General features: G+C 35.2%; 1 protein-coding gene across 1 annotated transcript in view; it reads left to right on the top strand.

The window, feature by feature from the left end:
* Nucleotides 1-24,390, top strand: part of LOC101216435 (callose synthase 9) — a 54,198-nt gene that overhangs the window by 927 nt on the left and 28,881 nt on the right. Inside the window, exons 2-20 of the mRNA XM_011661797.2 lie at nucleotides 813-1,020; nucleotides 5,565-5,662; nucleotides 5,896-6,059; nucleotides 7,071-7,167; nucleotides 7,649-7,759; nucleotides 7,848-7,973; nucleotides 9,482-9,571; nucleotides 10,918-11,015; nucleotides 11,165-11,282; nucleotides 16,541-16,666; nucleotides 17,489-17,565; nucleotides 17,652-17,730; nucleotides 20,139-20,255; nucleotides 20,507-20,609; nucleotides 20,740-20,863; nucleotides 20,946-21,135; nucleotides 21,325-21,377; nucleotides 23,719-23,779; nucleotides 23,856-23,937. Coding sequence (XP_011660099.1) covers nucleotides 819-1,020; nucleotides 5,565-5,662; nucleotides 5,896-6,059; nucleotides 7,071-7,167; nucleotides 7,649-7,759; nucleotides 7,848-7,973; nucleotides 9,482-9,571; nucleotides 10,918-11,015; nucleotides 11,165-11,282; nucleotides 16,541-16,666; nucleotides 17,489-17,565; nucleotides 17,652-17,730; nucleotides 20,139-20,255; nucleotides 20,507-20,609; nucleotides 20,740-20,863; nucleotides 20,946-21,135; nucleotides 21,325-21,377; nucleotides 23,719-23,779; nucleotides 23,856-23,937 — 2,116 coding nt within the window. The 5' untranslated portion in view covers nucleotides 813-818. The remainder of the gene's footprint in view (nucleotides 1-812; nucleotides 1,021-5,564; nucleotides 5,663-5,895; nucleotides 6,060-7,070; nucleotides 7,168-7,648; nucleotides 7,760-7,847; nucleotides 7,974-9,481; nucleotides 9,572-10,917; nucleotides 11,016-11,164; nucleotides 11,283-16,540; nucleotides 16,667-17,488; nucleotides 17,566-17,651; nucleotides 17,731-20,138; nucleotides 20,256-20,506; nucleotides 20,610-20,739; nucleotides 20,864-20,945; nucleotides 21,136-21,324; nucleotides 21,378-23,718; nucleotides 23,780-23,855; nucleotides 23,938-24,390) is intronic.

The following is a 24,390-nucleotide window of genomic DNA, read 5'->3' as shown; positions in this document are numbered from 1 at the left end:
TGCTTCCGAAGGGTGGAGTATGATCTTTGATACTTTTGGGTTGGTCGGTTGTCTCCCCAAGATGATTTATGACTGGAGGATGTATGGCTTGAATGGTGGGAACTTTTGTGGAAAAGGAAAAATCCTTTGGAGATGTTCTACCCTTGCGCTTTTGTTGCATCTTTGGAATGAAAGGAATAATAGGATGTTTGAAGATAAGTTCATTTTTTTTAGTTCTTTTTTGGGCTCTTGTTCAACTTACAGCCTTTTGATGGTGTACGAATTACACAAGTTTTTGGAGGGCTCTTCTTATTTGATTATTTTGTTTGGGGGTTATCAACCCCTCGCCCTTAGGCTGTTCTCTTGTGCTTTTTTAATACAAGTATCCGTTTCTTATAAAAAAAGAGGGAAAAAGAATGCAACAGAGAAGGTGCTCATTCACATGCTTTGACAGAAAGCGCCTTCCTTGACTAGTGACATTAGTTCATGTAATTTAGAATGTGATTAGAGAGAGAACAAAAAGTATTTAATAGGGTGGCGTGCAATATTTGGGGATGTTTGGAGTGTCGCTAGCTTGAATGCACACTGGGTTGTTTTTTAGCCAAGAAAAAAATATATTGTGATAGCTTGGAATATTTGGGGCATGCTTTGACCACGACTTTTGGTTTCTTGCTTTGGTCACGATCATATTATTGGCTGCAATCTTTGCCTTTTTTCATAATTTGCTTTGATCTAGTGTTTGTGTACATTATGCTTTTATTTGACTCCATAAGGTGTACCATATGGTAGATCATTGTTGCCTTTTGTTTTAAATGTCATCTCTCTTATTTCAGTAGAGGATGACACGAGTTGAGGAGTTGTGGGAGCGCTTAGTTCGAGCTGCCTTAAGAAGGGACAGAATTGGCATTGATGCTTATGGACGACCTGAAAGTGGCATTGCTGGGAATGTACCATCTTCACTTGCAAACAATAGGGATATTGATGAAATCTTGAGAGCTGCAGATGAAATCCAAGATGAAGATCCCAATATCTCAAGAATATGTATGCTACCCTTTAGTCTTAAATTTTAGTTATATTACTTTTTAAACATTTGTTTGTGTGTTTGCACTTTTTTTTCACATGAATATTAGGAAACTCAGATTCGGCAAGTCACAAGACCTGGAGAAAAACTCTGTCCTGTTTCATCATTGAAGAAGAAGAGATTAGAGTTATAATTGCAAAACATCATTGGATCTTTAAATTCTTTAAAAATAAAAAAACGAAGAGAAGGATTTGGTAGAATCTTTAAGAATGCCACATGACTCACATCACCATTACATTATTCAAATGATAAGGGCTACAATTTTTAATTTTTAACCCTGTTCCTAAATTCCTCAATTTGGGGAATGCTGATGCTTTCGGGATGAGGGTTAAAAAATTAGTGGAGATGGTGATAGAAATGCATCCCTACCCCTTTTTAGCCTAGTTTCAGTTCTTTGTTAGTTCTTGGTCTAAGCTTGAAAATTGAGCAACTCTAACACCAAAGAACATTGTAGATAGGAGCCAACATCCTTTTTAGGTTAGATTTGTGGCTTGAAGGTGATTCCCAAAAGTTATATTTCTAAGGCTTTTCTAATTGGCCGTGTTAAAGGCTTCTGGTTAAGAAGGCCAGGAGTGCTCCCTTAAGTTCTTGGTCCATCAGTTTCTTATTGGCTCCTGGTTCATCACTTTCTAGCAAGGATTTCAAATTACTTAACAAGTTTAGGGCTTGTGAGATTAGTTGTCTCATCCAACCCAAACGTTTGGTTCTTGGAGTGTCAGAGTGATGATCGAGGAATTCCTTCTCCATCCGCCATTCAAAGATAATGGTTTTTTTTTATGATTGACTGGGGTGTGTGCTATTATTTGGGAAATTCTTTCATTCTTTCTCAATTAAAGCTGTTTGTTTCATAGAAATGAACAATTGCTTAACAAGTAAAAATAGTGTTGAATGAAAAGTTACCAACGTTGGCTCACTCTCCACCTCTAACTTTCTCTCATTGACACTCATTCTCTACCTTGCATCTTGCCACCTTTATTCTTAATGACACACTTTTAGTCTTTTTTATTTCGTGAGTGTTCGGACCAACTTACACGCACCTCGACTAATCTCAGATTGTGCCTGACCCTACAACGTTTGGGTGTCAAGGAAACTCGTTGGAAATTAATTGTCAGATAGGTGGTCACCATGAATTGAACACATAATCTCTTAGTTAGTTATTGTGACTGTATCCCTTCTTTTCACTTGGCCAATCCATGATTCTTACATGCTTTTATTCTTTGAAAGCATTATTTCCAACTTCCAAATTCTTCCATGTGGTTGCTTGTTAACTGGAATGAATTACATTAGACCATTGTTCTATCAACTTAAACTTGGTAAAGAAATCTAGGGGCCAACACCTTTCAAAATTTTTGATATGTGACTTGGCTTCAGCACCATGTATAATGTTCTATGTCTCTCAAAAGCCAGTTGGAGGAATAAGGGCTGTATTTACTCACATTAATCTTATGCCATAGGGTATTAGTGTATTACATAACTTTCCCAGGTAATCACCACAACTATTTGCCCACAAAGCCTCATTATGCACCTAAGATTCCCTACGGTTGGCACCTTTAACTCCACCAATTTAGTCAACAACTTCCAATTAGCCAAGTGTATTCCATTTTCCCTCTCCACCTCTTTCCATTAAAAATCAGACAAGTTTCTCCACAGAATCCAAAAAAGAACACAAAATACGTGGGGGCTGCCACTAAGGACGAAGTTAATGGGAGTTAGTCTTCCTCCCTTGGTGAAAAAGCTTTTTTCATACCAGACTAAGCATTTTTTAATCTTCTTCACCATTAAATCTCAAAAAGTAATGCTTCTAGGGTTATTACTGAGAGGGAGGCCAAAGTTAGATGATAGTAGGGATCTTACCACACAACCTACCAGATTGCCCACCTTTCAGGCTTCAAGGGGTTGTGGTTAAAAATGATGACTAGAATTTTCTTCTATTAATTCTCAACTTAGGATGTAGAGCCAACACATTTCAAAATTCAATTAATATCAATAAAAGATCCTCCTTTTTTTTTTGATAAGAAACATGTGTATTCGTATAACAAAAAAGAACAACCTAAGGGCAAGGGACAAGAGGGCCCTCCCCATAATAAACTAAAAAATGATGGCCTTCCAATTGTTGAATATCATTGAAAGGCTATAATTACAAAAGTGTTTGGTGTAATTTGTACTCCACCAAAAAGCTATGTATTGCAACACAGTCCAAAAAGAATCAAAAGAATTGTAGCTATCTTAAAAACTTCCACTATTTATTTCTTTCCAAATGCACAACAAAAGAGACCGAGTAGCACATCTCCATAAGATGTTTCCTTTCGAGCAATAACCTCTAATGTTGAGTCCTTCAATCATCTAGTTATCAACTTTACTAGGAAGACAAAGCTCCAAATAAAAAATTCTAAACAAAGTGTTCCAAGCTTTCTTAGTAAAGGGACAGTGCAGAAATAAATGGTCCAAGGTTTCCTCTTCTTTGAAGCAAAGGCAACACATCAAGGGGTTAAGCATAGTGTACTTAAATTTTTTTTGTAGCTTCTCATGAGTGTTAAGGCTTCTGTAAGCGAGCGGCCATAAGAAAAATTTCACTTTTTTCAGAATTTTAGTCTTCCAAATATGACGAATCAAAGGAACAACAATGGAGGGGGATCTCTTGGTTAAGTTGAGAAAAGTAGACTTCGTAGTAAAGTTGCCATTAACGTCAGGAGTTCATTTAAAACTATTATCCCCATCTGAGGGGACCCAAGAATGAAGAATTTCTCAAATTGAGGCCACATTGGCAATCTCGTTATCGAGCATATTTCTTCTAAAGCCCAAGTTCCACAAATGAGTAACAATACACCAACATTCAGCCACATAAGCATCCTTATTTAATGACAAGGAGAACAAGTTAGCGAATTTTTCTGCAAGTGGCTCCACGCCACACCAATTGGCCCTCCAAAATCTGATTTTGGTTCCTATTTCCAGCACAAAAGCTGAAAATTTAAAGGTCTCTTTGTGCTTCAAAATACTGGCCCATAATCTATAAGATTTTCCCCTGTTCGGATCTTTAGTAGACCAACCATTCTCCTCTAAGCCGTAAATGGCCACAATTAAACACCTCCATAAGGAGGCTTGTTCCTTGCTAAACCTCCAAAACCATTTAGTGAGAAGAGCAATGTTCTTTTGCCTAAACGAGCCAATCTCAAGACCATCATAACAGATCGAGGGGGAAGTACAGTCCCATTTGACGAGGTGGGCAATTGAATTACTAGACCCTCCTGTGCAAACAAAATTGTTGATCATCTTTTCCAATCTATTGATAACACCGGCGGGAGCTTGAGTAAGGGAGAATAAATAACAAGGAAGACTATTGAGAACTGATTGCACCAAAGTTAGCCTGCCCCCTTTAGAGAGGGACACATTCCTCCACCTGTCGATTTTATATCTGAATCGCTCTTCAAGGGTGTTCCACATCTCTTTTCTATTACGACCCCCTCCAATAGAAAAGCCCAAGTAGTTAAAGGGAAGACTATCAACCGACATCCCATAGAGTTACTATAAGGAGCTAAGTCACCACTAGTAAGGTTAATACTGATCAGGGACGTTTTGGATCTATTAAGGGATAATCCGGCTCCCAGAAGAAAGATATTGATCACCTTCCACCAAGTCTCCAAGTTTCATTCCTTCTAGGAAGAGAAAAGAAGAGTGTCATCTGCATAGTGAAGGTGGGTTAAATCATCTGACAAGTTCTCAAAATGGAAGCCTTTTGAACTCCTTTTTTCATTACAGTAGTGAATAAGACAACTTAGAGCATCTCCCACAATCGTGAAAAGAAAAGGGGCAAGAGGGTCACCTTGACGAATGCCCCTTTTAGCAAGAATCTTTCCTCTAGGCCTGCCATTGACAATAATGGAAAAATTGGTCGTCGACAAACAGCCCCATATCCATCTCCTCCATCTCTTACCAAAGCCTTTAAGTTTCATGGCCATATCAAGAAAAGACCCTCCTTCCTTGAATAGAAGAAAATGGTGTTATCAGTCAACTAGAGGAGTGATCATGACATATTCACCTTCCTTACCTGGAAAGGCATGAAAACACTCTTTTTTACTCCAATTAAGACAAACCTACTCAATTGTAGCCTGTAGGGAAAATGTTGCCTGTTTTTGTTTCATTGTAATTCTTTCTTGGTTTCATAATGTATCAATTGGACACCTCTTTTGTGTGGTTCTGTATTCGTCTGTCAAAATGTTATTCACTAAGAAATAGATATTTGAGGTAATATTATCATAAATGATGAATGTCATGACTTTTCCAACATGTACAACTGAACTTAAATTTTCCCATAGGCGAGGAGTGGCTCTGGAAAATTGGAACAATTGCAAAATAAGATTCTATCTATTTATTTGTAAATTCTTGGAATTCTATATGTCTCCTTTGATGTAATATTCTTATTGTTTTTATGCATAGATCATTCCCTAGCACTTTGAGCTTTTTTTCTTTACTTTCATACAAGAGTCTTTATTTTGTTTGCTTGTAGTATGTGAGCATGCATATTCACTTGCGCAAAACCTGGATCCTAATAGTGAAGGAAGAGGTGTTTTGCAATTCAAAACTGGGTTGATGTCAGTCATTAAGGTACGTTCTTTATCATACATTTTTCCGAGTATAGATTGGTCTATGTTGGTTAGACTTCTGGTCATCCCTCATCAGCTTATTTTCTCTTAAAATTTACACTTTTACTTTTGATTGTTTGCGAATTTGAGCCATCCACCCGTATGAATTTTTTACTTTTATATCGTAGCTAATTTGGCTTATTTCATTGGATTTAATCTTGTCTAATTCTTGATCGTTTGGGAGATATTTTTCAGCAAAAGTTGGCCAAGAAGGAGGGTGGAACCATAGATAGAAGCCAGGATATTGCTCGGCTATTGGAATTCTACAAACTATATCGAGAGAAAAATAATGTAGATAAGCTTCGGGAAGAGGAAATGAATTTGAGGGAATCTGGTGCTTTCAGTGGTAATCTTGGAGAGTAAGTTCAATGACAAAAGTAGTTACCTTGTGTCATTGTTCACGATGTCTTGGATTAGTTACTTACTCTTGTTTTCTTGAATATGTCTCACAACTTTTACATTCAACTTCTATTCTTAATTGTAACTTCTCTAACATCAACAAGAATTTCTGGTGCTATATTCAATTTTTTTTATCACAATCCTGCCATAATAATTGATTCTATTTCAGTGTCCATTTAAAAATTCTGCAAAATTTAATATTACAATATATTCATTGGGGACACACAATTTAAGAAATTTATTAGATTTGATGACATTAAATGTTGTTTCTCTCTATGATGGAATGATTGGAGGCAAATCACTATAAAACTATTGACAGAACTAGTGTTTTCAGTTGTATGGACCCTAACTTCCATGGATTCTCTTATTGATATTCTTGGGCTTTTAATGGTTTGGATTCAACATTTAATATTTCGGAGTTTCAATGAGATCATATTCCTTTTGTTAGAACTTTTTTGTTTCCTTTTGTTACTGATGCACCTTTTCAGTTTCCTCTTGTACCATAGAAATTAGAGTTGTTTTACTTATTTTATTTTTCAATATATCTTTTCCGTGTAAAGTTGCTATGGAAAACCAATAGAAAACTTTTCTCTTCTAATTTTCAAACTTAGAGCAAGTGAACAACATATCTCTTCTAGTCTGGTTAATGTTTAAAAGCATTTTCTTCTTTCTTTATCCCCCTTGGCCCATGGTTTTTTTTTTGTTTGTTGTGCATTTACTGTAAAGTTACCTGTTTCTTATTCAGCAGTTTTTTTAAAGTATAGATATGCCTATGAAAACTAATCTTGAAAATACATCCAGACAGTCCCCAAAAATATTTCTTAGTTTATTTGTAAATTGGTTCTTGGCTAGCATGTATTACTTGTGACCTATATACATACATACATACATACATATATATATATATTTCTGAGTAGTTAATTATCTTGCATCAGGGGTGGGTAATAATTTTATTTTCAATTAATTTTAAGGTTGGAACGAAAAACGTTGAAGCGAAAAAAAGTCTTCGCAACCCTGAAAGTATTAGCAATGGTAGTGGAGCAACTCAGTGATGCAATCCCTGAAGAGGTTGGCTTTACAGTTATCTTGTGGTATTATACGTATATTGAAATGATTGGTGCAGGTATACTAAGACCATTGAACATAAAGTTGAACCTTTTTTGTTTTTTGTTTCTTTTAATATTAGTTTAAATGAAGAAAGCAAAAAGAAATAAATAATCATTTCATTGAAGTCACAGAAGAGGGGGAGATACCTGTAGCCAAAAGGATTTCAAATAGATCCATTTGGCCAAAAGATATTTGTTGTGTGTGGGGGATAACTCATCTCTTCTTCCTTTTGTATCGCTAATTGTGATAATGAAAATTATGTTTCTTGTAAAAAAAAGATTTATGTGTCTCCTTTGTTTGAAAAGATAAATTCCCTGTTTTGCATCCCATTGTGATAATGAAAATTATGTTTCTTATAAAAATGGATTTATGTCTCCTTTGTTTGAAAAGATAAATTCCATGTTTTGCATCTCTTAAAGTTATATGATTTCTTTTCTTGCAGATGAAGAGACTCATGGAATTGGATGCGGCAATGACAGAGGACCTAATTGCATATAATATTATTCCATTAGATGCTCCTTCTACGACAAATACTATTGGGTCCTTGGCTGAGGTACTTTAGATTACAATTCTTTTGTTTGGAATGTGAAATTTTTGCTCGTTTCTTCTGTTGTTAACCTAGAAACCGAACATTTGGTTAGGTGAAAGCAGCAGTGGCAGCTTTAAAGGATTTCAGTGGCCTTCCAAAGTTGCCCGCAGAATTTTCAATTCCGGAAACTAGGAGTCCTGATGTATTTGACTTTCTACACTTCATTTTTGGATTTCAGGTATGGATAACTCAATCCAGTTCACTAATTGTATTGTACTGTACTAGGAAGCACAAACACTTCTAAATTCTAATTGTGTAAGAGAATCGTATTAGATACGTATCTGATATGGATATGTCTAGATACGTGACCAAAACATGATTCAATGTATTTGATTTTTTTTACACTTTTATTTTTAATTCAGATACACATATGACATATACCTTCCAGATATGTGGAGGGATGTCTTGGATTATTTTATTTTGAGAAAATATCAATTTATACCCTTGAACTTTGGGTTTGTATCAATTTGAACCCTAAACTAATAATTGTGTCATTTTGAACCCTGAACTTTTGGGGTTGTGTCAATTAAACCCCAAACTGATAGTTGTATCAATTTAAGCCATGAACTTTTATTTATGTATCATCAATTTAAACCTTGAACTTTTATATATGTATCAATTTAAATCTTAAGCTTTCATAAGTATAACTAAAATAAAACATAATTGAGGTGTAAATTGAAACTATTACGTGAGTTCAGAGTTTAAATTGATACACTTGTAAAAGTTTAGGGTCTAAATTGATACAAGGGGTTTAAATCGATACACTTTTAAAAGTTTAGGGTTTAAACTGATACCGTTGTTAGTCTAGGGTTTAAATTGATACAAACCCCAAAGTTCTTGGGTATAAATTGATATTTCAAAGTCCGATCACTAATCTATTTTATTTGAAGCCCACTTAAATTTGGAATTCCAAAACAAAAGAATATATGATTAATAACCTCTCGATGACAGTAAAGAAGATATGATTAGGAAATTTCTCATCTTTATAACAAATACGGAAGGCATAGGACAAAGTGATAGATTCTTCCTTTGTAGCCAAATTGAAACTTCCATAAAGAATTTAAGCATGATTCAAGCAAGAATATTAATTTTCTTTGGAGTCTTAAACTTCCATAATACATTGGATGATTAACCAAAAGTGAAATACTTTGAGCTAGATATAGCCTCTGCTAGAGAGTACATTCCGTTAATCATTTTTCCTTTGAAGTTTATCATTCACTGGCTTCAAAAGGAGGTGCTTTTAAAGGTATCCCTGGATGGGTAGACCATTGGAGGGAGACTGAGAGAGAGAGAGAGAGAGATGGGAAAAGGGAGTTTGTTGATGAATGTGCTGACTTCAATAGTGATTCTAGCGAAAACTGTTGTAGTTGGTAGATTGAGTTATTTAACACTTAGTTGTGAACTTGGTGAACCAAACACTGTGTTGGTTTTTTAACCAACCCAACTCAAGTTGGTGGCCAAGCTTTTTCTTTTCTGAAAATTCTATGGTTCTGAATCTTGTTGCTTTTACACCTTTGCTATTGGAATGGAGTTATGTTTATTCACCTTCTTATAGTTTATTGGTAACCATTGTTGTTTCTGTTAGGTGTTTAATTTAATATATTGTAACTTTGAAATTGCATGGTTTGTTGATTTCTTTTAATTGTTAATTTGATTTATCTAACGTTGAAATTTGATGTCTTTTAGAAAGACAACGTGTCTAATCAGCGCGAACATGTAGTGCACCTACTTTCCAATGAACAATCTCGTCTACGTATTCCTGAAGAAACTGAACCAGTAAGTGCTATATTCTCATCACTGAACCTTGATGGATGGTTTAGTGTACTTTTAATTGTTACTAACAATTGGTTCTGCTTGCAATTTGGCTCTGGTGGGTGGTCCAGACCAATATCTTTCTATGAGATTGTTTTATGAAAGATTGTTTCCTATCATAAATAAATGATGTTGCAGTGTTGGCTAGTTGTATCTTATGGTTATTGGTAACTTGATATTTAATTTGTAGTTCATTTTCCCTTCGACCGTGCCAAAGCTTGGCAACAAATTAGTCATGCAAAGCACATATTAGTTTTTCTGCTGAATTCACATTAATTGGTTCAACTTCCTCCAAATGCTGCTCTTCATTTAAAACACCAACCAAAACCTACTTTTTCCCATGGTACAAAATGAAACTCACCAAGTAAAATCTCACCCCTCCAAGGAAAACCCATGCAAATTTGTGGAGAAATTCTTAACCTCCACCAACAGTTATTAAAGCTGCAAAGGTTTCCAAATCTTCCAAGGACTTTGAAAACTGCTGTTGTAGAGATTTCTTCGACGAAAGCCTTTCTTTAGCATCTTCTGAATCATGTCTGTATTCCTTGTTTTCTGAATATATTCCATTGTTTCTTATTGAAAAGAAAAAGTAATCACCACGAAGAATAGCAAACCACTTGTGCCTCCAAGATTATCTTCTTTGTTCTGACAATTTTGTAAAGTTCAGTCATTTGGGGATTAGTCTCTGGAAAGGTTCGTTTCTTTTTCAATTTTTTTCCTCGACTTATATGCAAGCCTAAGTGCAATCCAATAGATAAAGAGTTATTGAAGAGATAAAAAAAAAAAAAAAACCCCTCAAAAGTATTAGTGAATTGCCTCAAAAGTGCTATGTCCCAACAAATTGAAAGGTTACTTTTTAATAGAGATCCAACCTCCATACATCTGAATGAAATCTGGACAAGAATACTTTTTTCTACATCATTCCTCTATTTTCAAATGAGAATCCATTTTTCCAAAATATAGAACATTTGAGAAGTTAATTTCATCGTTACTTGGCTGTCATTGAGCATACAGCCTAGTTACAACCAAAAGAAATTCTGAGTTTACAGAACTTTAGCTCTCTCTTCTAAGCTTTTCGGGCCAAAACAAGGTCTACTGCATGGTTCCACATGAACACTCATGCTTTGCACTCCACAACTAATATCCTCCATAAATTTAGTTTTTGTGAATTAATGTTCAGATGCTCAAATATGTTTTTTTTTAAATTTTATTTTTAAATAAATAAATAAATATATATATATATAGACACACACACACACACTTATTTAAATGATTATTATTGTTTATTTATATTTATTTATCTACTTCAGAAATTGGATGAGGCCGCTGTGGAGGGTGTTTTTAAGAAGTCTCTCGAAAACTACGTTAAATGGTGTGAATATTTATGCATTCAACCTGTTTGGAGCAGGTTTGGTCTTTCTAACTTATTCTTGTTATTTTCTGAATGGAGTCATCGTTTCATCTTATATTTTATTTTTCAATGATGAATTTTTGAATTTGAATCCCCCTAGAAGAAAATTTTATGTGATTTTTATAGGTATTTTTATTTTTTTGCAGTTTGTCTGCTGTTAGCAAGGAAAAAAAGCTACAATTTATTTCCTTATACTTTCTGATATGGGGGGAGGCAGCCAACGTCAGATTTCTTCCAGAATGCTTATGCTACATATTTCACCATGTATGTAGCTGTGGACTCATTTGTAATTTTATTGGATTATGTTCACTTCTTTTATTTTTGATCTCATGCTACATATTTCCGTCTAGACTTCTAGTTGCTTCAGTCTTTTCCATTGTTGTCGTCATCTGATGTAGTTGCTTTCTGCCACTTTCATTTTTGTTTTATTTTTTTAATAACTATGTTAGGAGGTTAAAAATGATCTTTTAACAATGCATGAAATTCTATAATCCAGAAGGAATAGGTTATTGAATCAAGGGTTGTAATGTTTAGTGCAAATACGCACAACAAAGCACCTTTACAGGAACAAAAGAGGACTAAGGAAAGAAGTGATCACTTTTGTGCATCCTTTATTAAGTTTTACATTCGAAAAAGAGACCACGTCTTATGGTTTGTGTATGATTTTACCAATCCAGTAGATATCATCCGATTAAACCAAGTTTAGAGTGTAAGTAATTGTTATCACAAACATCAAAGAACAACCCTGAATCATTCCAACATAAATTTGGAGGTTGAAACATTTTCAAGAAAACAGTAACATTCAATTAAAAACATCTATCAAAATAACTTTTGAAAGAGAGTGGATGGAATTCGGATTCTTTTGGACAAAAATCAAGAAAGGCATAATCTTAATCCTGAAATTTTTTCAACTGTCAAGACTCACATTTAGTCACTCAAGATGATCAAGAACTCATCCAAATGGGCTGTGTAATTGTGAAAAAAATGAACGGAGTAGAAGAAAAGAAAAAATCAATTGAATAACAAAAGTCGAAAGATCGAACGGAGCTTGCTGTAGAAGATGAAAATACCCACAAACATAATTATTTGAAGTTAACTGAAAACCTAATTGTAGTTGACTACCAAAGGACAAGGAAGATGCCATATATGGGTACTTCATTGGCAAAGCAGAAGAGAGCGGACAAAGAATTTTGACCAAGAAAAAAGATGGAGAAGATTGCTTGGGTGACGAGGGAAATAATTGGAAGACAACTGACATGCTATTCACAATCACTCAAGATCGAAGAAGATGAAGCAACAGTGCAAGATGAACAACTTCGTGTAAATTGTTCCCAAATTTTCCTTTTTGACTCGACCCAAAAGGCACATTCCCACTCTCGGTTCCATAATTATTTTCATAATTCGTCAATCCGTTTTCCTTCTTTTAACCCAACCTAGATGACCCAATGTGTTCCAAACAAATTTTTTTGGTCTTTTCATCCTATAATCCAAACATTTTGACCCAAAATCATCTCTAGACTCATTTTGATTTTGAAGTCCATCCAATATTAATACAATGTCATTAGGCCCCTACTTAAACCTACTTAAGAAATAAAACTCCAACCACAATAGGACTTTCATAAACTTACAAAATGGGCTTTTATGCATTTGATGAGAAATTTGCTTATTCTTTGACAACATAGTTCTAGGGTCGATTGGCGGGAATCACATAATTGGGATATTGTTGATGTTGGATGTTTCGTGATGTCTCCATTCAACTGGCGTACTTTTTTATTTTTACTCTCATTTTCATTTTAAAACTCGAGGACAGGTTCTTTTTTTGGGAGGGTTAGTATGATGTGGTAGGAATGAGCTATTATGGTCAAATCCTTAATTTATTAGGATTAGGATTAGGATTTGTTTATTTGGTTTATTAGGGTTATGATTAGTTTCTTTTATTAATTAGGATTAGGATTATTTTGCTTTTGCTATAAATAGAGTACTCATATTCATAACTTTTAAACATTAATAAAATGTCATATTTGTTATACTTCAATAAGTCTACTTCTTTTGATTCTTTATGGGCTTTTGTGCAGCATATAGTCTCTTGGTGATGTACTAAGTTTCTAACTACACTAAATTATTTTGTCATTACAGCCTTATGATGATTTTTAACAATTGGAAGGTTTTAGTTTGTTAGTTTTTTTGGAGGGGTCCTCTCAACTCCTCGCCCTTAGGCTGTTTCTCTCTTTCTTTACTGTAATAACCTACCTCTTTACATTCGTTTTCTTCTCCGTTGTAGTTTTGATGTATCACTGGTCTCTTAGAATTTTTGTTGGGGGAGTAGTTGGACTCTTTTGATGTTAGTTTCTTTTTGGTGGATATGATGAGGGCGCTATGGAGTGTCAACCTAGTTGAGACGTCTGAGTGCGCCTATTGATCCCCAGTCTCTTCATTTGAGTGCTCATTTGTCTTGTTTTATTAATAAAATTTGATACTCATCTCTTAAAAAAAAATTCTTTCTTGTTTGCTATAAAAAAATGAACACCATTTTTTGATTGCTAGACTCTATTTTGGTGATAGATTCATTCCTCTCATCAATGATTGGCCTTGTGTTACTGCAAATCAGTATGCCACCCTAGTTTCTCATTTTTCAATGGAGGAAATCTTTATGGCCATAGAAGCTCTTGGCAGGAACAAAGCCCCATGCCCTGATGGCTGGAATTCCTCATTAAACATTGGTCTATTTTCAAGGACACGTTCAGGGCTTTGATCGAGGACTTTCACAAAAATGGTAGGTTAAATGCTTGCGTCCAATAGAACTGCATGTGTCTTGTGCAGTAAAAGGAAAATGCCTTAGTTATGACAGGCTTTCACCCAATCAGCCTCACCCCTTATCTTATAAGGTAGTAGCTAAAGTCCTAGTAGAACGTTTGAAATTAGTCATGGACTCAATCATCAGCCCTTTCTAAAGTGCTTTTATTGAAGGAAGACAGATTCTTGACCAGGTCTTGATTGCTAATGAGGCCATTGAAGACTATAGAGCCAAAAGGAAAAAGGGTTGGATCTTGAAGCTTGACCTTGAAAAGGCCTCTGGATTAGAGCTTCCTTGAGAAGGTCTTATGACATAAAAAAATCAGTTCCAAATGGACAGCTTGGATGATGGGTTACTTGAAGAACCTTAAATTCTCTATTTTCATTAATGAGAAACCATGGGCCGTATCGTAGCTACTAGAGGAATCCATCAAGGGGGCCCCCTTTCGCACTTCTTATTCTTCCTTGTATGTGAGGTATTAATAGCCATCATCTACAATCTCCTCATAAATGGGCAATATGAGGGTTTTCTTGTTGGTAAGGATTTAATCCACCTTCCCTTGCTTTAATTTGCCAATGACACCCTCCTTTTCTGCAAATATGATGAATAGATTCGTCTTAAGCTAAAGGAAGCCATTAGGCTTTTTGAATGGTGTTTGGGGCAAAAAGTTAATTAGGAAAAATCAGCTCTTAGTGGTGTAAATGTGAGTGAGGATGTCTTGTTCCAAACAGCAGCCCGACTTGGTTGCAAGGCAGAAAAATTACCCATCTTACACTTAGGTCTCCCCATAGGAGGTACCCTTGGCAAAAGTAGTTTTGACAACCAGTCATAGATTGAGTTCACAAGAAATTAGATAGATGGAAGCGTTTTAACATCTCTAGAGGAGGTAGACAAACTTTATGCAATGCTGTTTTGGCTAGCCTACCTACATACCATCTATCTTTGTTCTCTATCCCTGGGAATATGGCAGCTTCTTTTGAAAAAAATCACGAGGAACTTCTTTTGGGAAGGCTTTGCTGGTGGCAAGATCAACCATCTTGTGAAATGGAGTTTAGTTTCCCTTCCATTAAATGATGGGGGCCCGGTCTAGGGGGCATTAAAGTTCACAATTCAGCTTTGCTTGCTAAGTGGGGATGGAGACATTCAAAGGAGGAAACAGCCTTTTGGAGGAACATCATTTGTATCATCCACGACAAAGAGGCTTTCAATTGGTTTACTTTGGGAAAGTTTGGAAATAGCCTAAGGAGTCCTTGAGTTAGTATCTCTAGAGTGTGGAGGTTGGTGGAACCTCTAGTGCATTTTAAACTCAGCAATGGCAGCAGAATCGGTTTTTGGACAGACATTTGGGTTGGCTCCTCTTCTCTTAAAGACCTTTTTTCATTGCTTTACAGAATTGGCTAATTATCCCTTGGCTTGGTTGCTGATCATTGGGATTTTGATACCCTATCTTGGTCCCTCTCCTTTGGAAGAAGCTTGAAGGAAGAGGAAATTGCAGAATTCAGCTCCTTATTAGCTCTCCTCTTGCCTCAAAAAGTGAACGTTTCCAAGGACTATAAAGTTTGGTTAATTGGCCAGCATGGCAGTGTCAGTCAAATCTTTCTCAGCCCACCTTATTTTTGACCCCCCCAATGGATAAAGGGCTATTTAAAGCCCTACGGAATTCAAACTGCCCACGGACAGTGAATATTCTGATTTTGATCATGCTTCTCAGGTCCCTTGTGCAGATATTCTCCAAAAGAAGTCCCCCAACAGGTGCCTCCAGCCTTTGTCTTGCCATCTTTGTTTAAAGGCTAATGGGTCGTTACTCCACCTCTTTCTGTTCTGTCCCTTTACTTCCTTTTGCTGTGGAACAGTCTCTTCTCCATCTTCAATATTGCTTGGGTCTTCGATGGTTCCGTTAGCTCCTTGGTGTTCCAACTTCTGGAGGGTCCTCTACCAAAGAAGCTTTGGCTTATATGGTTAAATCTATTAAAAGCTCTTCTTGCAGAATTGTGGTTTGAACATAACCAACGGATTTTCCATGATAAGCAAAGATCAAGACCAGAAATTTTAAGGTTCGCAGAACGCAGTGCAGCAGCTTGGTGCTCTCTGAATAAGGAGTTTGTGAATTATTCCACTCAAGATCTTTGTCTCAACTGCGCCATCTCTCTCTCAACCACTCCCCTAGGCCCAGTTTCTGTTTTGGTGACTTTGTCTGCACTTTTACAGCTTCGTCTTTCCCCTCTTCGGCAGGCCTTCTTGGGAGCATAGCTTACATTTTCATTTTGTTTTGTTTACACAGTAGCTGTTTTGTTTTAGGCTCAGTCCTTGTACTGTTTTGCTTCTATTCTCTTCCTTTATTTCTCTGTCTCAGTTCTTCGTATTAAGCTGGATTTTGTTTCATTGTATTTGGCTTAAATTTTGCTCTGTTTTCATTTGGGATACGATGTTTTGGTGCTAAGGGGGTGTCAACCTAGTTGAGATGTCCGAGTGCACCTTCTAACCCCCTTTGCTTATTGCTCTCTAGACTTCTTTATTACATTCATTGTATAACTCTCTTGTACTTTGAGTTTTATTATTAATAAAGAAGTTTGTCTCCATTAAAAATAAGACACTATTTGGCTGTATTTTCCACACCTGTATCCTATTAAGGTTTTTTTTAAAAAAAATTAAAAAAAATTATTTGTTGTTGTGTAATTTTTATCTTTTTCCATGAGCTTCATTATCTTACCCTTAAATTTGCACGCAGATGGTTAGGGAAATGGATGAGATATTGAGGCATCCAATTGCGCAGCCGGCTAAGAGCTGCGAGTCTAAAGATGGTGTTTCTTTCCTTGATCAAGTTATCTGTCCTCTTTATGAGGTTCTGGCTGCGGTATGTCTTTTATTGTTTTTTGTATCTTCTAAAATTTCTAATGGAAGAGTTGGATTCATTTTTCTTTTTTCGTTGAAGAGTAGGAGTGAATGTGTCCATATGAGTAGTTGAGTGAAAGTGTCACCCTAGCTGAAAGGGTTTTGCTTGCTGATCCTTAAGTCCTTTCTTTTCTGCTTTTTGTATAATCTTCGTACTTAGAGTAGTAGTCTCATTTTTGTCTTATTTTTATTAATAAAAAGACTTGTTTCCTTTTTTTTTAAAAAAGTAGTTGAGCTCAAGTTGCATCTGGAAGTCTTCTGCTAAAATTTTAGAAATGGAGCTCAAAGGGTGGAAATTTTCTGATAGGCACGGTTCAGCTACAGTTTTTGGGGTTTTCTCTTGGTTTTATTCTTTTGTTGGTGATCTATATTGTATAGACGGGTGGGGTTCTTTTTAATCCATTTTGGTCTCTGGTTTGTTGCTTTTGCTCTCTTTTTATTTTTTTGCTAGTTGTGCACCTATTAGTGTGCTTTTCCAGTCTAAGAAATCAAAACAAGGAAAAAGGAATGGAAAGGTTAGTTTCAAGGTGCTAAGTTTACAAAACTTAGAGAACTGGTTTCCAATTTTGTGAAGAAACTAGGATGATTTTAGTAAGTTCTGACTAAATTCTTCAGTTTGGTGCCAAGTTTACTTTGTTGTCTGTTTATTGTCCAAGTATTGCATTTGAGCTAGATTTCACGAAATCAAAGAAAAGACTTGCATTTTCTATTTAAAATGTCCCTTGAATACTTAATCGGCTGTTTTGAGCTGTCAATTGATGAGTCCAGATTATTAAATGCTCAGGAAGCTGCAAACAATGATAATGGGCGGGCACCACATTCTGCATGGAGAAACTACGATGATTTTAACGAGTACTTCTGGTTAGTTGCAAAATGCTGTATGTTTGATTTGTAACGAACAGTTCATACTGAAGAAGTTTTGGAGGGCTGTTCAATTTTTTTATCAGGTCGCTTAGATGCTTTGAACTCAGTTGGCCATGGCATAAAGGCAAATCTTTTTTTCAGAAGCCAATACCAAAGTCAAAGGTGGTCTCTGCATGTTTTTTTTTTTGTCAAAACTTATCTCTCTTCTTTTACTTCGTCTTGTAACTATTATTATTTTATTTTATTTTACTTCAACTCATTTATACTGTGGTATTTATGTTATGTACTATTTGTTGTACTGATTGGTTTTAGTTGGCCAAGATAGATTTTTCTGTGCTGTATAATTCCGTATGGGAAATTGGTGCTTTCATTTAAACATTTGGGAGTGAAAAGCCTGATTTAGCAAGTGGTTTTCGGGGTTTATACTGTGGTATTTATATTATGTACTATTTGTTGTACTGACTGGTTTTAGTTGGCGAAGATAGATTTTTCTGTGCTGTATAATTCCGTACTGGAAATTGGTGCTTTCATTTAAACATTTGGGAGTGAAAAGCCTGATTTAGCAAGTGGTTTTCGGGGTTTTGAATCTAATTATTTTGTTGAACCTAAAGAATCCTTGAATTACGATATGCAATTTTTTAGGTGGTTACTGTGTGCAACCAACCTTAGAGAATTTTGATATTATTCAACGAAATGTTTGAGATATATCAAACTATTGGAGGTTCATTTGAGTAGGCTACTTTTGAGTTGTTTACCCTCACCATTTGCCGTAATTCTAAATTTTCGTAGCTTTTAGTCCTCGTCTACATTGATGCTATTGTATATGATTATGATTATTGTTTTCCTAATTAATCAAGGAAAAATAGAAGATGATTATGATTATTGTTATGATGCTGTACTTCCAAACAATTTAAGCATGTGCATATATTTCATTTGAACTTTGTGGAATTGTAAAAAATTATATTTCCAGATTCAGCTAAATTGAGTTTAGTCTAATCCATTGTCATGATTTGTGTACAACTCAATGCATACGTATAATATTGCTTTCTTTGTGGAATATTGGGTTTCCGGTAGTGGTAACGGTGGTTAAAGAATTTGTTAAGGAAGAGCCACAACGATTGTACTGATTGGTTTTTACAATCGGTATGGGAGTAGTGGTTAGTCTAAAGAAGAAGAATCTTTATCTTAGTATTAGACTTTTTATAGGAAATTTGGCTATGAAAATAGCGTGATTCAGAATAAATTGGCAAGGGAGTTTTCTAGCTTATTGTTGATGCAAATCTTGGAAAACGGATTTGTGGCTATAAAGATATATTCAAGGTCCCACAAACATTTCCTTTTCCAATGTTTCACTATGGCTGAACTGAACCTTTGTGGCAAGGGAGCATAAAGCCTTAGAAGATGCCTTTGTGAGGAAATGTACCAACCCATATGCATTTCTAGAAAGAAGTGGACTCACCGTTACCAATAATGCTCAGTTTTGTCAAAGGTCAATTCATTTTGTTGAGTTATGTACTTCCGTAAACCTTTGGTTTTTGGGGTCATCCTTTTTACTGGTCATGGTGCCGTGATAAGAGCCAATGGATTTTCATAGATAAAAACACTGTTTTGATAGGCTTTTTTGGATCACTTACCATTTCACCTCTTTCATGGTGTAAAATATCACGTGTAACTACACCCTTACTTTTCTTGTTGTCTATTTAAACAAGTTTTTTAAAACTTCTTTTGGGTTGGGGCTTGGCCTTTCTTGTAATTTCATCAATCCATCAAATTACTTGTTTTTTAGGCAGTGCAACCTAGTTGAGATGTTCGGGTGCATTTGCTAATTCCTAAGGCATAGATCTTGTCTCTTCATTGGGCTCAACACTATATTGTCTGTTCATTTTCTTAATTAAGAGGCTTGTTTTCTTTTTGGAAAAAAAGTTTCTTATAATTAAAAAATGCATCTGGTTGAGCAAGAGACTGGTGTCACAGGCTATTGGCTGAATTCTATTTGTGTACACATGTCTTATTCTTTGTTAATAGTAATTCTATTTGTGTACACATTTCTTTTTCTTTGTTAATAGTATTATCATGATTCTGATGAACAAAAGGTACTTGTTGGCTAATGTACATTTTCTCGGTCATGCTTTCATTTTTGTTCTAGTACTGATAACTATTTTTTAATTTTTATATATTTTTCTCTAAGGGTTATTTAGCATTTAACATTTAGTTGTCTGATTAAATTACATATTGGAAAAACCCACATGATATTGGGTCTTATAACCATGACATGTAAAGTACTTTAGTTTTTTTTTCTCTGTGATGCACTCATACTGAGTATTTTGAATTCAGAATATGGCATCTTGGTGATGTACAAATTACACTAAATTATTTTGTAATTATATTCTTCACATGATTTTAAACAACTGGAGGGCTCTTCTTGTTTGATTCTGTGGGGGTTTCTCTCTACCCTGCCCTAGGCTGTTCCTCTTTTTTTTGGTTGATTTGTACAATTTCTCTGTTTCTTATTTAAAAAGAATACACGTATGTTGAGTAATTTTCCGTCTCATTATTACTATTTTTTTCAGAGTATGCTTGGTAGAAGTCGTCATCAAGGGAAAACATCGTTTGTTGAGCATCGGACTTTTCTTCATCTTTATCATAGTTTTCATCGTTTATGGATATTTTTGGTTATGATGTTCCAGGTATATGGCTTTTTTAAATGTTCTCCATTATCCTTTGTCCTGTTAACTATAATTTGCTATCCTCCGTCTTGATGCTTGGGAGATTTCTTTTGTTTTTGTTCATGTGGTATAGCCTAAATGACAAAACATATAATGATCCCAGAAATCTAATCCAAAGAATGTTGTTACGATTCATGTGTTCAATACAGGGGACTAGGATGTATGCATTTTCATTTGTTTAATCATTATTTATCACATTGTTATTCTTACAGGCTCTGACCATAATTGCATTTAACAATGGAAGCTTCAATATGAAGATGCTGCTGGAAGTTTTGAGTCTTGGTCCGACATTTGTTGTAATGAAGTTTATTGAGAGTATGTGCTATTCTAGTCATTTCTACTGAAAGTTTTTGAAGCTGATTTGTTCTGTTATCTTGTCTGCAATGGATGGAAATAATTTTCTTGTTCTAACAATTTTCTATTTTACTGCATGAACTTGATCCAGGTGTTCTAGATATTCTAATGATGTATGGTGCATACTCTACTTCAAGGCGTCTTGCTGTTTCTCGAATTTTTCTTCGTTTTATTTGGTTCAGTATTGCATCAGCTTCAATAACATTTCTTTATGTGTATGTATTCTTGCTTTAATGTTTTTGCCGTCTTGTTTTTCCGGTAAAACGTTTGGTGTTATTTATATCTATTTCCTTACAGGAAAGCTCTTCAGGAGGGGAGTAAACCTAATGCGGAAAGAGTGATGTTCAGACTATATGTAATTGTGATTGGAATATATGGTGGTGTACAACTTTGTCTCAGTATCCTCATGCGCATACCTGCTTGCCATCTTTTAACAAATCAATGTGATCGGTGGCCTCTTGTTCGCTTTTTCAAGTGGATGCGTCAGGTTTCACCTTCTTATGCTTGTTTTATTTATTGTTTTCTGTTCGGGTAATGTGGCCCTCTCAATTTCAGTTGGCGCACTATTTGGTTAAATCTTTAATTTCTTTTGCCTTTTTGCCTTTTTTTTTTTGTTTTATTTTTGAATGGAAACAAGTTTTTTTCATTATTTTGGTTCTGAAATTTGTTTTATTAGGAACGGTACTACGTTGGACGTGGGATGTATGAGAGGACTACTGACTTTATCAAGTAAGTATTTGAATTTATTAGATCTGCATCCACTAATGTCCCATTAGGATCCCAAATACACGAAACACAAATAAATTTTGTTGCAACTTGCGATATCAGGAGAATTTATAAAAGAGGGGCAAGACGATATTTGATATAAGCCTCAAGGATTTCATTATGTTAGGCCTGCTAAACTTCCAGAATGCATTCCCTTAATAATGAAGATTCTAAGAGAGGTGTGAGGAATGTAAACCTTGCCACCTTTGAACAAGAAGCCATCCAAACCTATGAAGCACGAACATGCGGCCGACACGTGTTAGACACGCAAAATTGTTTGGTCTTTTTTTTTTTCACATGAGGACATGCTGGAATTTTTTAATATGATTTAAAATATTTTTTAAAAATAAAACACACCCCTTTTATTTTTTAACTTCAGCCCCTTTTGTAAAAAAACCAAACCCTAAGCACTCGTCTTGACTCTCCTCTAGTCCTCTCCAATCTTCAACGCTCGGGCCCTCCCCTCCAATCATAAGTCGCTGGTACCAGTCACCCTGTTCAATTAGCATAAATCTCCAGGATGATACTTTAGCTTCAAACTTGTACCAGAGATCTTCCCAACTAGTCAGGAAATATTTTTTAATGCATGAAAAATAATAAAATCGAAGAACTCTTGATTTATGGTTCCAAAGAAATATACCCCTTGCACCATTGTTTTTTTTTGAAATAGAGACGACTTCTTTATTAATAATAAGATCTCAAAGTACAAGAGGTATATATATTGAGAATAATAAAAAAAACCTAAAGATCAAGAAAGCTAGGGGATTAGAAGGTGCACTTGGACATCTCAACTAGGTTAACACCCCCTTAGCACCAAAGCATCATATCCCAATTATAAGTCTGAAACAAGGTAGAGAAATATAAATGATAAGATCTTAAAAGAGTCCAGCAAAAGAAACATACCCGTTGTACCGTCGTTTTGGATGAAAGTGTGATCTCTATTTAGGATTTTGTATTTGTATTGGAGTTTGGAACTTTTTAATGAACTTCATCAATTAACTAATGTACTCTTTGTATAAATCTCTTGTATATCGAGTTCTTAGTATTAATAAAGAAGTTTGTCTCTGTTTCAATAAAAAAAAGGAAAACCAACTAATGTACTCTTTATTTTCTAACATATATGAGTAATTTATCTACAAGTATTTTCACATATATTAATTTTGAAAAATAAAGAAATTATAACGTGTCATGTCCTACTTTCTAGAAATTGGGTGTATCTCCGTGTTGTGTCGGGTGTTGGTGTCTGTGCTTCCTAGATCCAAAATTAAGTCCAACTTGAATTACATCACATGCATTTATAATTCTCAGCCATTAGAACCCCATCAGATAAGCCCACATACATTTAATTCCCATGCATTTGATTCCGGTCCTACGCGCCAAACGTCCCTTAGGTATTTGTTTTGCTTTAGTGGATTCTTTGGGGTCTATTTATCCACTATGTAAAAGGTCATTATGTGCTCTGAATTATTCAATATCTTATATAAAATATTCAGATCTAAAGGTTTTCTCATTGAACCCTTGCTGCCACAACCTTGTCCAATGTCTGTCTTTGTCACTCCAATTAGCCATGGGCGGAAGCAGATTCGTTTTGATTCACACTATTGTTTAAGACCAATTCCCACTAACCTCCAACCCGTTCCTAGGTTTGTTTTCACCTCTGCTATACTTATTCCATCAGCCTAGTTGCAAGTCGTTGCCAAGAAGTACGCAAGGATCTTTGTTCATGGGTTTTGTTATAGATCTATGAGGATTTTTGTTCCAGCCCAAAAGTTCTTGTTTCGTTGTGCTTAGGTTTTGTTATAGAACACTCTATAAGGATCTTTGTTCCAACCTAGAAGTTTTTGTTTGGTTCTTTGTAGGTTTTGTTATTGATCACTATATGAGGATCTATGTTTCTAGCCTAGAAGTTTTTGGTTCCGTTCTTTGCGGATTCCTTTTTCTAGCCCAATAGTTCTTTGCGTGTTTGTTTCTTTGTGGGTTTCTGATTATATTTTAGATTTGTTGATTTGATTCGAAAGTTTTCTTCACAAACTTAAGTTGTTCGTCATTCTACCACCTTGAGGAAGGGTGGGTGTTAAAAGGAAATTAGGGTTTATGGATTATTATTATTTTCCTTTTTGGTATTTTACATTTATGTATTTTTCTTTAGTGGTTTCTTTGAGATCTATTTACTCCACTCTGAATTATCATAAGCGAGTAATATAAAGACAAGGTAAATATGTCCCTACATCAAATGGCTCTTTTAAATGCATAGCAATGAAATTTTGTTTATGAACATGAGGAGATTCCCAAACTCATTTTGCAGGTACATGCTTTTGTGGATCATTATTCTAGGTGGAAAATTTTCATTTGCCTATTTTCTTCAGGTTAGCTATGATGGTCATTATGCAATGATACCTGTCTCTAGCGATGGAATCTAAAGACTTGATTCGTATCTTGCAGATCAAGCCTCTTGTTGGACCCACCAGGCTTATTGTAAATATGAGAGATATAAGATATTCGTGGCATGACTTTGTGTCTAGAAGTGAGTTTTCGTTCCATTTCTTTTTGAGTTGTAGGCTATAGGTTTGTGTTGTTGCTGTTTATTTGTTTGTTGATATATATTTATTTAATTTTATAAATTCATGTTGTTTTGTTATCTAGTACAAGTATCATATCTGTTAATGTTTGTGTTATCTGCTGCTTGATCTTAAGTCAACCTTTTTTAATTTAGTTTCTTTATGTCATGCAAGGATGTCGCCATGCTGGTCTTCTTTTTGTTTATTATTGTCTAATCTCTTAAAATATTTTCTGGCCTCCTATTAATGCAAATCCAGAATGTAATGATTTTTAAGTATATTTTAAATTTGATTTAGGGTGGGTCTTTCTCTATGATAACTGGGCAAGAATAAAGGTGTGATATTTGGAAGTTTTTTAGAGGGGTATTGTTGACACTTTGATGGACAAAATGTCAACAAAGATTTTAAATCTATTCCTT

The sequence above is a fragment of the Cucumis sativus genome, chromosome 1 (genome assembly GCF_000004075.3).
Source record: "Cucumis sativus cultivar 9930 chromosome 1, Cucumber_9930_V3, whole genome shotgun sequence".
NCBI classification, from domain to species: Eukaryota; Viridiplantae; Streptophyta; class Magnoliopsida; order Cucurbitales; family Cucurbitaceae; genus Cucumis; species Cucumis sativus.
This window is presented reverse-complemented; position numbering and strand designations above follow the sequence as displayed.